Raw genomic sequence first — 16606 nt, 5'->3', positions numbered from 1 at the left:
CATGAGAGAACTTTTTGGGGTGATGAAAATGTTCTGTTTCTTGATAGGGAGTGTAGTCACATGAGTGTATTCATTTGTCAAAATTACTGAACTATCTATACTTAAGATCTGAGCATTTCACTGTATACCACTTATACTTCAATAAAAAGTTCACATACACTTCATCTGAGAAATCCCTCCTTTGGGAATCTATCCCATACAATAAATGCATCAGTACATAAAGATACACAGACAAAGCTTCTCTTGAAAAAATCAAGGTTCCCATTATATTTGAAGCAGATTTTGTAAGAATGATTTCATTTTATTGGTCAACATTACAACAAATTTTTGAGGAGAAAGTGGAAAGATTAACACAAAGGGAATGCATATTAAAAAATGCATTCCCAAAGCAGATAAAAGACCAATACTTTTTTTTTAAGTGAAAAAGTCACATAAAAAGCACAAGCTGGGTAATTTCCCCCCCAAAATATTTGAATAAGCTTGAGGTTTTCTAATAAAAATACCTAAAATATTGTGGTTAAATAGCAAGAACTGTTATAAAGACCCACACTATTCTTGCTCCATTTCTAACAAATCCACATTTCTTTTAAATCACCATGCTTTTCTAAAAGTTCTAGCACAAAGACCACTTAAAATCTTTTCTCAGACATGAGTAAGGCAAGAAATGCAGAGTTACACAATAGATACTGGAGCATTGTTTGTAGTGTGGGAAAAAAAGAAGAAGAATATCCACTAATAGGTGAATACACCGTGATACACTCATAGAATGGCATATTAGGCACCATTAAAAAGAATAATTACATATACACAATCTGACTTGAAAGGATTTCCATCATGTAGTGTTATTTGAGGTTAGGGAGGTGCAGAAATATAGAATATAATCCTATTTTAGCAAATAACAATGACAGTCCTCATAGCCCCCACCCTATATATACCTTTGGTGCATGTGTGCCTGTGCGCACGCGTGGGTGTAATATAGATAGTAGATATAGGTATGTATATGGATATATAAAGGTATGACGCAAAAGTGTGTGTGTGTGTGTGTGTGTAATATAGATAGTAGTTATAGATACGTATATGGATATATAAAGGTATCACACAAAAAATACCAAATTGTTAATAGTGGTATCTTGAAAGGGGGGGGTCTGGCAGTTGGGAGTTTAAAGGAGAAAAGATATTTTTAAAAGAATTCCCACAATACGTATATAAGAAATGCTATGATTATACATACATACACACATACGCGCATGAAAAGATGATAACCAAAATCATTTTAATGAGTGTGAAATATATGGATTTCTACTTTCTTCCTTATTCTTTTTTTCTGTCTGCATTTTTGGCTATTGACACATTATTTATGCAACCAGAAAAAAGGGCATTTTTATTTTGGGGAAAAATAAACATCACAGATCTGGAAAACACTGCAAAAAGCTTTGCAATTTAAAAAATATATGGTGCGATAAGTAAAGATATTATGAGTTCTGCATAACAAATGTTTTCTAATTAAAAAATGTTAAATAAAAGATAATTACACAGTGAAAGCACCACTTTTTGTTGACATCAAAGAACAAAGCACCATATGCAAACAGATCCCCAAGCATAGTCACCATGGACTGACAGACACACACATGTACCTGGATGATTGAGAAGAGTATCAAGTTCTTCTTTGGCCACAACCATTCTTAATTTATCACTACTATCAATGACAAAAATAATGGCTTGTCCTTCTCTGTATAATAATAGAAAGAACGAGAAAAATTAAAGATAAACTTACACAATTTTCTATGTTTACTATTCAATTGTATATCCTAATCTGTGTATTACCTCTTCAAGTCCTATGTCCATTTATCATTATAGGCTTTGGTGCTGTTTCTTATTAGTTCATGAGTGATTAATACATTAACCATTAGTGATATTTCATGTCAAATAATTTCTTTTTACTTAGATGATAATACCCGTAGGGTAAATGTAACAACTTGTTTCATAATTTACAAAAAATTGCAAGTTAAAACATAACCCTGTTACACAGATATAATCATTATTAATGTTTTCATGTAAATCAATTTGGACATTTTCTTTGTGTAGTCACATATGAATATCTATACCTGTATGAATGGAATCTTGTTTTATACCCTGCCTTTCTGATATATATGTACATTTCCTTGATATTTTTTTGCAGTATAGCTTGAAGTACTTTTATATGAAACATTAAAGCTCCACACTAGTTTCTCAAATATTTTTAACATAACCATAGTGAGACATACATTTTTCTGTTAAGATAAAACAGACACATAAGTATATATTTGAAATAAATCCCCTGAAACAATACAAAACAATACAAATAGCTTTTATTTTATTCCATTTGATTTTTTAAAGCTGATAGCCAGCCACTGAACTAGTTTAAGGATTCACTTATAGATCGCAGGGGTACTTCAAAAATCACTGATTGTCTCTGCACACTTTCTTTTTAATGGTTATAAAGTATTCCACTGCATGGATGTGTCATCAAAGGCTGTGTCAAACTTCAATTGTTGGACTTATAGGTTATTTCTAATTTTCATTAGTATGTAAAACTTCAAGATAAACAACGTCCTAAATACATTTCTAAAAGTTCTTGAAACTTTATCATTTGTTCTTATGAATAAAATTTCTAGGAATACATATAAAATTTGAAATTTAGATAAACATTGATAAATTGTCCTCCAGAAATGTTGTATCAATTTATACTACCACCAGCATTTTTCCTACCCACTCGTCAGCATAGCTCTTTTCTTTCTTTTCAATTTATGCCATTCTAACAAAATATAATTTTACTTTGTATTTCGTTAATTGCTTTCATTAATTAATAGTGAAGTTCACTATTTTTTCATATATTTACTGGACATTTATACTTTTTTGTGAATCACTTATTGCAGTCATAAATTAAGATTTTAGAGTTCAATGTCATTAGTAATCACATAAGTATAAAAGTAAAACAACTTTTTAAATACCATTTTCTCCTATCATTTAAAAAAAATGAATGCAGATTATCACAATCATAAATTCCTAGTGGATATAGAGACTGGTACAATTGGAAATATCTATCAACAGCTTTAAAATGTTGTACAATCAATCACTTTGAGACAGTAATTTTATTTCTGGTATTTATTCTAAGGAAACATGAACTGTGACAAAGATTTATGCAGCAAGATGTTAATTGAAGGATTGTTTATAATCTTCAAAAACTGAGAAAAGCCTTCATATCCAAAAACAGAGAAATGATTAAGCAAATTTTGGCACAGGCATACGAAAAAATATTAGACAGTCACTGAAGTTATATTCTTTGTATTTTTTTCCTGATTTACCCTTATCATAGAATGCTAACTGAAAAAGTAGAATAAAAACTATATACTGTACATAATTTTAGAAGGCTCCTTTCGCAATTATGTTAAGTATATATTATATATTTCCAAAAAGAGGAAACATAGCAAAATGATTAACAATGGTAAATTTATTAGGAGCGATATTTATGGGGAGCTTTTAAAATATTCTTTTCTGTGTTTTTTAAACATTAAAAAAGTGTACACTCCTTATATTTTATAACTTTTTTATGTTGTAAGAGTAATATGCAGAAATTATATAATAATTAACATTACATAATCATATAAATGACAAAGTAAACTTCCCTTATAATCTTATTATTTCCAAAACAAATGCTATTAATGGCTTGGCGCATATTTCACTAACAACTCTCTTCTTTCTATATAAACTAAGCACATATTTTTATTAAGAATAATATTTTTCTTTATATAATTGCAATGTGAAAAACATGTCACTATAAATAACGCTCAACACATCTTTCTATGCATATCTCTGACTGACTAGTTTTAGTCATAGGATACATTTCGTAAAGCAAAAACGATAGCTGAAGGGCACAAACATTTTTCATTTTAACAGATATTGATAAATTATCCTGAAAATGATTAACATTCCCACTAAAAGTGACTTCTTTTCCCTACAGTAGACTTAATTAACCTTTTTAATCTCTTTCAGTCTGATAGATTAAAATGAGCTTGTTTTTTAATAATTATAAAAGTATAGAGCTACAAGAAGTAAATTTACTATTATTGTAGACTCCTCACCATTCAACCTACAATTTATGTGTAATATTTCTGAATTCAGTAATTTCTTCCAAAAAGATTTTGAAGAAAAAGGAGTTAAAATCAGGAAGTTTCCTTTTTTTGAAGTACTCTTTCCTATGTATTTTTTCCCGTAATTAAAATAAACATTATTTTTATAAAAGTAGTGAAAGTAAATGTTAAGCCATATTTAGGCCAGGAGCAAAAACCTTATCATAAAAGGTATCTTGTCTGGATCCTGTCTTGCTTTATCTCCTAGGGGCGTGTGATCATCGGGCCTGGGAGGTCAGGTCCCCGGACAGCGACCTGGGACCCGGGTGTGGAGACGGAGGGCTTGGTCATGCCCTGAAACCCTTTGTCAACGAAAACCCCCTGAAGCATTAAAGGGGGAACAGTCTTGTTTACCCCCTCCTATAAAATTCCATACTCCTCTTTTGCTTGGGGAGATTATCGTCTTTTCTAGCCTGACCTCCCACAGCTCAAACACACCAAATAAATTGTAATAGACCAATTTTGGTTGCCCGCGACTCATTCCTCTGGCCATGCTTCACAGTAAATATTTTTTCTTTTTTTAAAATGAATTTTTACTAATTGGAGCAGGAATTAAAAAATCCTATACTGAAAACTCAGGTTTCCTTAAAAAACAAAACAACTCACATTTCCTAGAAAGTTTAATGCAGGATATCAGACACACGCCACTTTTCCTTTTACAAACTGACCCTCAGATCTGAAGCCCTCTTTTCCTTCTACCTCAGAGGTCACCTGTGCATGTATGATTTAAATAGGGCTTCAATCTATTCAAGCAGTCATTGAAAAGAATATCTGAAATGAATCTCCTTGGTTCATATCTGAGAAATATAATGTTCATTCCCACATTAGCAGGAAAGAATTAATCAATCAAAATAAAAATCTGATCTGGCAGTCATCGCATACCATTTCAAGGTAAGAGTTCATAAGGACAAAAGGGCATTTAGTCAAGGGATACTGTTTTTAAGTTTCAGACTCCAAAAGTGAGTTATACTGCCCTTCAAAGACATTTGGATTCTTAACTTGACAGTTGTTGATCCAACATACTTGTGAGCACTTGATTTGCATATGCTGAAAAATATCTTGTTTAGAATTGCTTGTAGGACAAATGGATCAGCTGTTGGACAGCACTGTTATTTTAACTAAATTTATTCAATGAATATTTACTTGGCCTTGAAGAAATAATCTGAATGAGCAATAAACCCTGCTCTTGAGGAATTCCCAATCCCATTAGGGAGGCGGCTATGCTATATGACTTTAAGACATAATTAAGTATGATTACAGGGATATGAAAGTACTGTGAGAACACTGGTGACAGAGTAACTGGGCAAAACAGTGAATTTCAAAGAGGAGGTGACTTTTGAGCTAGTCCTTAAAGCATGATTATATTAATTTGAAACTACAGAGAAGTAGGGTAGAACAGGGTGTTAAAAACAGAACAGCACATGCAAAGGCTCAAGGTTATGAAGGATTTCATGCATTTGAGAAATAATATAAAGTATGACTGCACTTTTTTTTTAAAGTTAGGAAATGTGCTTAAATTATATGAAAAATGAACACTACAACCCACCCCATGTAATCATTTGACTATCTAATCTATTTGTTATTAAAATATACCCATCCAGTTAACCAAAATTCACAAACATACTTACTTATAATAGTGTTCCCAGAGATTTCTGTATCTTCCTTGACCTGACATGTCAAACACTGTAAAAGACAAACTACAAAAAAAAAAAAAAAAAAAAAAAAAAGTGACTACATTATAAGCTACTGACTTTAACGCGTAACTTTCACTTAAAAATTTAAATTGCTTTCAATCTAAGAAACCATTCTTGAATATATAATATTCATCTTGGGCCAATTTTCAAGTACAAATACCATAAAATAAATTTATTGAAATATGATTTTGCAATGAGCAACATATAAAAAAGATGGTTTGTTTTTGCTAGTGATACTATCAGTTTGTCTAACCTCTAAATTCTGAAAAATAATCCAGAGGTAGTGGTATAAACATACTTTGTACGAGTTTCTGAAACAACAAATTATTTTTTCTAAGCGTAGGAGGAATGACTAGGTAGATCTAATATTATCATTTTCACCCACAACTTCTTAGTCACATATAATAAAGTGAATTACCTGGATGATTTGAATTTCGCTATGCTGAATCCTATCGTTGGAACTATATCTTGAGATTGAGCCTTTAAGAGAAAAGACAAAGTATAGAAATTTGCAATTATCAACGACGAATTTTTTTCCTCAGGTTAAAAAAAGGCATCCAGATTTACCAGTTTTAAAATCTGCCACTAAGGAGACGACAGGATTTGACAAAATTATAATTTATGCAATGGGAATCACTGTAAATTCTTCACTCGATCTTAGCCAAAAGGCCGAGAAGTGATTATAAATTCTTTAAAGAAGTTTAAGGTTTACTAATTATGAATTTGTGTAACGTTTGTATTAATTCACTTTTTGTGGCTTGCTGCAAGTTATCATGGATTTAAAGTGGTTTCAGAAGTCACTCCGAGTTCACATATAAGACTTTCTAATCTTTCAACACATATTTATTGGGCTTATATGGGCCCTGGGAACTCTCCTCATGAGCAGATGGTGAATGTACATGGTCCCTGCTCTCAATGGAGTTTATAATCTAGAGGAGGTAAACAGCAATAAACAGCTAAGTTACAAATGAACACAATTTTGGGCAGTGATGAGTGCAATGAAAATTGACTGGGGGGTGGGAGGCAACTGGTATGAGGCATGGAAGAAGGGTGCTCAGGAAAAGCTTCGCTGAGGAGGTGACATCTGACCCAGGAGTGAATATCATTAAAAGAAAAGCTATGACAAGATCTTGGCAAAGAACATTCTACTCAAAGGAATTGGCCAGCGCAATGACCCTAGGACAGGAAGAAACTCACTCCTGAGAAGGCCTGTATATCTAGAATATACTGCGTAAGGGAAAGAGCTGCATGTAATGAAGTAAGGGAGGTAGGATCTTGAAGGATATGGAAGGGAATTCTTTGTGGAGAAGAGACTGCAAGTGGGCAAGAGCACAGCAGAAGACCTGCTGACAAATCCCACAGGCAAGTAAAATGCCTTATACAGAGTACTTAACAAGGTATCTCCTTACACTTCCACAATCAAAAGTGTTCTTCCTTTTGAATAAAAATCATCCACTTTCTGATCCAGGTGCCTAGGAGTTATTCTTGATTCCTCCCTGTTTAACATTCTCTATTTAACCATTCTCCAAGCTTTATTGGTTCTGTCTCACTAACTTAGATCAGGCCCTTATCAATTCTTGCTTTGAATTACTCTAACAGCCTCCTAATTACTCCTAATTACCGCAAATTGCTAATATGCTACCTTAGACAAGTTACTGAACTTCTCTAAGCCTTAGTTTTCTCAAATGTGAACTGTATTATTATCCTTAACTCATAAAGTTTTCATTAGAATTAAATGAGTTAATGGTGCAAAATACTCCACACAGTGTCTGGTCCACAGTAATACTCTCCGAATGTTTGCTATTATAATTATATTCTCACTGAGTTTATTCTTGTCCCCAAGCTTCTATACTCCCACAAGCATAACTTTAAAAAAAATCCCCCTTCAGTTCATCTTGTTGCTTTTATATGAAAACAGGAGGAGTAGAGGGAAAATTGTTGCCTCATATTGCACTCACATTGCTAGTCTACTTCTGGAAATTTAAAATTCAAATAGAAAGACAGAAGCTGAAAAGTCACTGGAGCTTGGTCACCTTAATAGTAATGTGCTACTGAAAAGGAATTCTCAGAGCAGCCCTCGTTCTGCCTTTCTGAAGTTTGTTTATTCAGCTTTTCCTTCCATCTTATAAACTGCCTAGTATTCCTCCAAAAATATCTTTCTTTTTGTTTATGTTAGACAGAATTTATTTCCTGCTACTTGGATTTGTGCCTCACAACAAACTTTGGAATAAAGAGTTTCCTAATTTTTATTGTCCCCAAATACCCCCCTTTTGAATCTAAGGGTTTTTCATGTGCCAATCTTGTGAGTAAATCATCAGCTATTACTATTAAGAAAAAACATACCAACAATAAAAAAGTGAGAAAGTTAAAGATTTAAAAAAATCGCAGAAAACAGTAGCTTTGTCTTCACTGAATTGTAATTAAAACATTTGTCTAGCCTCCCCACAATGATCCAGATTCTTCACAAACTCTTCATTTCCATAGAAGGTCCCTTTTAACTTCCTGTTTTACTTTATAGGGATAAAATTAATCAATAATCATTCCCTGATCAAAAATGAAAATAAAATAATCACTGATCAGTTCATTTGTCCAAAAATATATTAATTTTTAATTAATAGAATTAAATTTTAATTAATAGAATTAAATTTTAATTAATTAATTAAATTTTAATTAATAGAATTAAACAATATTCTAGGTATTTGGGATTCAGTGTTGAACAATATAAGATTTATGCTTTCACAGAATTTAAATTTATAATGAAGAAACATTTAATAAACAAGTTACCAACTGAATATGCAAGATAATTTCAGATTGTTTTAAACGCTAAGAATATAAAACTGGATGATGTAATAGAATGAGAGCATTTATGTTGGGGAATGGAGGGAAAATGGGAATTTTAACAGAAACGTGTTTCTAGAATGCATCTCTAAGAAAATGACAGCTAAGACCAGATTCTTGAAAAGAGTGATCAGGTTAAAATGTCCCCGTTCTCTCTCTGCATCAGTTTAGAAAACACCAGCAATCTCAATATATAAATAATATTAAAATAGCTTAATATTTAAAAATAAAATAATATTTTTAATATTATTTAAATTAATATTTTAAAATTAAATATTTAATATTTAAAATATTTAGTATTTAAAAATCAAAACAGCTTAATATTTAGCTTAATATTAAAAACCATTTCGGGTCCAGGAAGTATCTAGCTACCTAGAAACTGATATTATGCACAAAAGAATAAGAGACTATGAAGGCTGAATAACTTATTACTAAATAATGAATGGGTCAAGCAGGAGATCAAGGAAGAAATCAAAAGATATCTCGAGACAAATGAAAATGAAAACACGACGACCAAAATCTATGGGATGCCGCGAAAGCAGTCCTAAGAGGGAAATTCATAGCTTTGCAGGCCTACCTAAAGAAACAAGAAACATCACTAATCAACAGTTTATCTTCACACTTAAGGGATTTGGAAAAAGAACAGCAAAATAAGCCCAAAGGGAGCACAAGGAAGGAGATAATAAAGATCAGAGCAGAAATAAATGAAATAGAAACCAGAAAAACAATACAAAAGATCAATGAATCCAAGAGTTGGTTCTTAGAGAAGATAAACAAAATCGACAAACCTTTAGCCAGACTCATTAAAAAAAAGAGAGCGAGGACCCAAATTAATAAAATCAGAAATGAAAGAGAAGTGACAACGGACTCTGCAGAAATACAAAAAGTTTTAAGAAGTTACTATGAGCAACTATATGCCAACAAATTTGACGATTTGGAAGAAATGGACAATTTTCTAGAGGCGTACAACCTTCCAAGGCTAACTCAAGAAGAAACAGAAAACCTGAATAGACTGATTACCACCAGGGAAATTGAATCAGTAATCAACGATCTCCCAACAAACAAAAGCCCTGGACCAGATGGCTTTACAGGTGAATTTTACAAAACGTTCAAAAAAGAATTATCACCTATTCTCCTCAAGCTCTTCCAAAAAATCCAGAAGGAAGGAAGACTCCCAAACACTTTTTACGAAGCCACTATCACCCTGATCCCAAAATCAGACAAAGACACCACAAAAAAAGAAAACTACAGGCCGATATCTCTAATGAACATAGATGCAAAAATCCTCAACAAAATATTAGCGAACAGAATTCAGCAATACATTAAGAAGATCATACACCATGATCAAGTGGGATTCATCCCTGGTATGCAAGGGTGGTTCAACATCCGCAAATCAATTAATGTGATACACCACATTAACAAAATGAAAAATAAAAATCACATGATCATATCAATAGATGCAGAAAAAGCATTTGATAAAATCCAACAGCCATTTATGATAAAAACCCTTAAGAAAGTGGGAATAGAGGGATCATATCTCAACATAATAAAGGCCATATATGACAAACCCACAGCTAACATCATACTCAATGGGGAAAAGCTAAAACCATTCCCCCTAAGATCAGGAACAAGGCAAGGTTGCCCACTATCTCCGCTTCTATTCAACATAGTGCTGGAAGTTCTAGCCACAGCAATCAGACAAGAAAAAGAAATAAAAGGCATCCAAATTGGTAAGGAGGAAGTAAAATTATCATTGTATGCAGATGATATGATACTATATATAGAGAACCCTAAAGACTCCACCAAGAAGCTATTAGAGCTGATAGATGAATTTAGTAAAGTAGCAGGATACAAAATTAATATTCAGAAATCAGCTGCATTTGTATATACCAATAATAAAACATCAGAAGGAGAAATTAAAAAAACAATCCCATTTACAATCGCTCCAAAGACTATAAAATACCTGGGAATAAATTTAACCAAAGAAGTAAAAGATCTGTACTCAGAAAATTATAACACAGAAGAAACGAATGAAGGAAGATATAAATAGATGGAAACACATATCATGTTCATGGATAGGAAGAATTAATATAGTTAAAATGTCCATACTGCCTAAGGCAATATACATATTCAATGCAATTCCTATCAAACTACCAACGTCGTTTTTCACAGAAATAGAACATATAATCCTAAAATTTATATGGGACCATAAAAGACCCCGGATAGCCTGAGCAATCTTGAGAAATAAGAACAAAGTGAGAGGTATAACAATACCTGACTTCAAATTATACTACAAGGCTACAGTAATCAAAACAGCATGGTACTGGCATAAAAACAGACACATAGATCAATGGAACAGAATAGAGAGTCCAGAAATAAATCCACGCCTATATGGCCATTTAATCTACGAAAATGGAAGCAAGAATGTACGATGGAGTAATGACAGTCTATTCAATAAATGGTGCTGGGAAACCTGGACAGACACATGCAAAAAAATGAAGTTGGACCACCTCCTTACACCATATACAAAAATAAATTCAAAATGGCTTAAAGACTTAAATGTAAGATCTGAAACCATAAAATACCTAGAAGAAAATATAGGAAGAAACTTCTCAGACATTACCCGGAGTAAGATTTTTACTGATATATACCCTCACTCGAGGGAAGTAAGAGAAAAAATAAACATGTGGGATTATATCAAACTAAAAAGTTTTTTCACAGCAAAGGAAACCATCAATAATACAAAAAGGGATCCTACTGAATGGGAAAAGATATTTGCCAATGATATATCTGATAAGGGATTAATATCACAAATCTATGAAAAACTCACTCAACTCAACTCCAAAAAAACAAACGACCCAATTAAAAAATGGGCAGAGGACTTGAAGAGACATTTTTCTAAAAAGGACATACAGATGGCAAACAGACATACGAAGAAATGCTCAACCTCACTAACCATCAGAGAAATGCAAATAAAAACCACAATGAGATACCACCTCACCCCAGTCAAAATGGCTATCATCAATAAATCAACAAACAACAAGTGCTGGCGCGGATGTGGAGAAAAGGGAACGCTTGTGCACTGTTGGTGGGATTGCAGATTGGTGCAGCCACTATGGAAAACAGTATGGAGGTATCTCAAAAATCTGAAAATGGAACTACCCTATGATCCAGTAATTCCACTCCTAGGTATCTATCCGGAGAAATCCAAAACTCCAATTCAAAAATCTTTATGCACTCCTATGTTTATTTCAGCACTATACACAATAGCTAAGACATGGAAACAGCCGAAATGCCCATCGGTAGATGACTGGATTAAGAAACTGTGGTACATTTATACAATGGAGTATTACGCAGCCATAAAGAAGAAAGAAATCTTACCATTTGCAACAACATGGATGGACCTAGAGAACATTATGTTAAGTGAAATAAGTCAGACAGAGAAAGATAAGTACCATATGATCTCACTTATTTGCGGAATCTAAAGAAAAGAATAAGTGAATGAACTAATTCAGAAACAGTTTTGGAGACAAAGAGGAAAAACTGAGGGTTGCTAGATGGGCGGGGGGGGGTGGGGGTGGGGGGGCAGGTGAGGGGATTGGAGGGCAGTTGGTGACCACAGGATGGCCACGGGGTTTGAAAATTAATCTGGGGAATGTAATTTAGTGGTTACCAGAGGGTAAGGGGGTTGGGGGGTGGGAGATGAGAGTAAGGGGGATCAAATATACGGTGATGGAAGGAGAACTGACTCTGGGTGGTGAACACACAATGTAATTTATAGATGATGTGATACAGAATTGCACACCTGAAATCTATGTAATTTTACTAACAATTGTCACCCCAATAAATTTAAAAAAATAATAAAAATAAATAAATAAATAAATAAATAAATACTAAAAGTAGTTAAAAAAATAAAAAAAAAATAAGAGACTACTTTCCTATAAAATGAGATTTGCAATTTTTTTGTAAGACTTTTCTGATAGAGTATTGTAGATTTCTATAATTCACTTATTCATTAAAAATAATGTTTCTAATAGTGAATGTAAGCTCACAAGAGCCTCTTCATGGGTTCAAAGATATGGAGGAAGCAAGTGTTATATTTATACCTGAGTGACAGAGGTTTTGAGGTCTTTAAAAAGTCCCATTTCGAGTGGCTTCTTGGCAATTATCACCAAGTGTTTTAAAAAAAAGCAAAGCAATTGAATCTGCTCTGAGGATCTAGAGGTCAATTATTCAGAGGAGAAAAGATAGTTGCCTGAAGATTAAGGCTCAGGAAGTGGTGTCAAAAATTAGGTGATTCCCTTAGAATAGCCATGGAGCTAGTCTAGGCTAGTTCCACAATGCACCAGAGGTAACAGAGGGATGTGGGAAAGCAACAGAAGATTAATTAGAAAGCTTTAGTTATTGGCTGTGTACCCTGGTTTTTCTGGGGGCTCTCCCTAATGTGATGTGTTAGGTAGGGTCAGTAGTGGTCTTCCATCAGGTCTTTCTGAAATGGAGATAATTAGAATATTTTACGATGACAGAGTGAGCAAATGCTGCCTCCTTCCTCTTCTGCCCCAAATCTCTAGAAATGACAGAAGAAATTATGAAAGAAAATTCCATAAGAGCAAGTGTCTTCAAAAAACCAATTCTGTTTTTGGAAGAAAGCTGTTCCCATCCATATAAAAGATTATTCCTATATTAATAACCATGTCTGGGGACAGAAGATCACTGTACTGTTGAGAATGACAGAGGAAGAGACTGCAATTTCTGTTTTGTTCTTTGAATGTTATTTCTCCCAATTTGAGTATAGTGGGCACTGGAGGGTTGGTCCATTTGTGGGCTATTAACTCTGGCTCTGATTCAAATCATTTTGTAGTTATCTGAGATCCCTTTAAAAAAAAAATTACCTTTGACGCACATGTGGGTATGGTTCTGCTTTTACCATACACGCACTATTCTCTAAATTCAATTCTGGACCCCATCCAATTGGAGAAGATGCTATATCTTCCTCTTAAGGACTGATAAAGAAATTTATTATAATCACCTAGGTCAGGAGTCAGACTGCAATGTATGTCAGCTTTTTAACTTGTTCTTTTCCTTATTGGGGAAGAATCTTTTTTCCTGTTTCCACATAGAGAAAACTCCATTAAAATGACCCTCCTAGTTTCTCTATCTTCTCTTTCCCAATTGATTTCTCTCGATAGGGGGGAAAATGACTTCTTTGACTGCTCAGTTTGTAAAATGAAACTGAATATCCTTGGTTCTGCCCCCCCCCCCCTCTCTCTCTCTCTCTCTCTCTCTCATTTGAGAGCCACATCCTTATCGCAAGCATGCATTCTCATCTGTTCTTAGCTATGCAGTAAACCTAGAAGAATTGCATCTGTCCCTGACGAGGAAACCTTGAAATTTTGGGACGTTAATCTCAATTCAAGAGAGAGTTAGCAAGTCCTCTGGCCAGACCTAAACCTTGCCCTCCAAAATCAATCTTTTCAATAAAGCCTGACTTTAGCATGCATATATATCTCAACTGATTGCCAACTCAGTTGGGCATCCCCCCTAAAACACCTAAATTACCTTCCAAATCCATTTTCACCTTATCCCACCTGCCTCAACCTAACTCCCACCTGAAAATACACCAGCAGTTAGTTATTTTCCCATGGTAAACTCATCTATGTAGAAGAAGGCAATAATGACTAGAAGAAAAGAAACAACGGCATTTTTGTAATTCCAAAGCAATCTCCAACTAAACAGAAGTAAAACTGAAGCTGTTGCAAAAGAAATGGAGCAGCAAGGCTTCTTCTCATTCTGCCCAACCTGAAGCACTGCTTAGAGGCAATGAAGTCGACCTTTAATTACCATATTTAGGAGCAATATTTCCCATTGTCAATTCATTCAGTCATTAAGAGTACCAGCTTCCTATTTTTTACCCTGTCTGTGCAGTCCATATTATCTTTTTACTCAACATTTTTCATTATTTGACTAATGGTTGTTACCTAAATAAATGTATTTACAATTGTAAATGCTGGTATCTATCTCATATGGTTTTCCCCTTCTTCCATACCTACAGGATACCTATTATTGCTGAAAGCAGTAATATCCCCTGGTTTACAAACAAATCCAGCCTCATTTATAGAGTGGGATAGCCAGTGGGATGGACCCTGTTTCCCCGGAAATAAGACCTAGCCGGGCAATCAGCTCTAATGCATCTTTTGGAGCAAAAATTAATATAAGACCCAGTCTTATATAAGACTGGTATAATATAATAATATAATATAATATAAGACCGGGTCTTATATTAATTTTTGCTCCAAAAGACGCATTAGAGCTGATTGCCCGGCTAGGTCTTATTTTCGGGGAAACACGGTAAATAAAAGTCATTAGTCAGGGCTTCTGGGTAAGCTCTTTAAAGAGGCTTATTTAGCAAGAAGGCCTATTCTTTTTCCCTGTTCCTCTTCCCTCTCTGATTTAGAATCTAGACAGATAGTTAAAACCAAAGTGACCATGTGGACATATAAAAGAGGGTAAAAACCAGTCACAGAAAGAGATGGAAGATGCAGAGCAGAAAGACGGAAGAAAGATGGAAGATGCCTGGATCTTTTGTGGCCGTGTAGCTGCCACACAAGCCCTGGAATACCTCTTCTGGAATTATTCATGTGACAGAAAAAGAAGGCTCTATTTTATTTAGTTCACTGGTACGTGGGTTTTCTTTACATGCAGCAGAACCTAGCTTTAACTAGTGCTTCATATGGTGTAGAAAGTGCTAGCTTTAAATATTTTTCAGTTATTAAAATAATATGTTAATGTACTTATTACTTAAATGACTTAAAGTCATCTTGCCTACTACTACCGATATGCATACCACACTCTTGGGACACTGTCTAATTATCCACAGAGCCTATAAAAATGATTTACCTTTCCCTCTGTTTTGCACCTCTTCTAAAGAGAGCCCAAAAGAAGGCAATGCTACCTGAAAGTAAACTTGGCAAATCTGTGAAGATCTTTTGAAGAAAAAAGACATTTGGAAAATATTATAATTTAAATAATCAAGATTGACCTGTATACCTGCATAAAACACTGCAAATTATGGCTGATTGATACCTATTATTTAAGGTTCTACAAACTTAACATGTTTCACAACATGGCTATATAAGGCTACAATAGCAAACAAATTAATTCTGCACATTAACTTCCTCTAGCAGAAAATACATAAAGCATCTAACAAAGATACTTACATTTGAAGGTTTAAGTTTGTTAATGATTGTTGTTTTGCCACTATTATCCAGCCCAAGGCACAAAACATTAACCTCCTTCTTCTTCAGGCGAAGCAAGCCTGAAAGTCTGTCTAGCAATCCCATAATGTGATTCAAATATTTATAAAGGAGCTGCAAGTCAGGAAAAAACAAAATTACACACAAGCACCTGAAGTATGGAAAATATGAGCATGTATATAAAAAAATTTAATATTATAAAGACACAATGATGTTACGAAAACCAAGTCAATGTAGCTTTGCACTTAGTAAACAGAGTATAAGCTGATTACCAGAAAGGAGCCTTAACTGAAATGCAAATTGGCAGCTTACAATCCCTGGCAACACAGAATAATGCCCTTGAAATAACTGTACACTTCTCATTGTAATATTGTAATACTTAAGAACAAAATGTGGTTAAACTCATGTGGAGTCTTCTGTTTGTGATACTTGAAAATATCTGCAGCCTTTTCTGGAAATCTGGAACAATGGGCAATGGGGTTTATGTAGAGCTTAAGGCTGAAGCTAAGATAGTAAAAGGAAGACCAGGAAAACGGAAAAATTGAGATTTTTGGCTCTATCACTTAAGCAACTGGCTAAAACTTTTTCTGAAGCCAGATCCATTGTTCCACTTTTCAGTAATAAATATTAAATTCACTGTTTTTGTTTGCTT

General features: G+C 33.9%; 1 protein-coding gene across 5 annotated transcripts in view; it reads right to left on the bottom strand.

Annotated features, from left to right (window-relative positions):
• Positions 1–16606, bottom strand: part of ARL6 (ADP ribosylation factor like GTPase 6) — a 42728-nt gene that overhangs the window by 23159 nt on the left and 2963 nt on the right. For all 5 annotated transcript variants that reach the window (XM_033091583.1, XM_033091611.1, XM_033091602.1 and 2 more), the window contains exons 2-5: positions 15919–16068; positions 6282–6343; positions 5798–5866; positions 1635–1729 (exon numbers count right to left, since the gene is read on the bottom strand). In XM_033091583.1, the coding sequence (XP_032947474.1) occupies positions 1635–1729; positions 5798–5866; positions 6282–6343; positions 15919–16041 (349 nt within the window). In that variant the 5' untranslated portion in view covers positions 16042–16068. The remainder of the gene's footprint in view (positions 1–1634; positions 1730–5797; positions 5867–6281; positions 6344–15918; positions 16069–16606) is intronic.

This window comes from Rhinolophus ferrumequinum, chromosome 2 (genome assembly GCF_004115265.2).
Source record: "Rhinolophus ferrumequinum isolate MPI-CBG mRhiFer1 chromosome 2, mRhiFer1_v1.p, whole genome shotgun sequence".
In the NCBI taxonomy this organism is placed as follows: domain Eukaryota; kingdom Metazoa; phylum Chordata; class Mammalia; order Chiroptera; family Rhinolophidae; genus Rhinolophus; species Rhinolophus ferrumequinum.
Note: the sequence above shows the minus strand (reverse complement) of the source record. Positions and strands in the feature narration are given on the sequence as shown.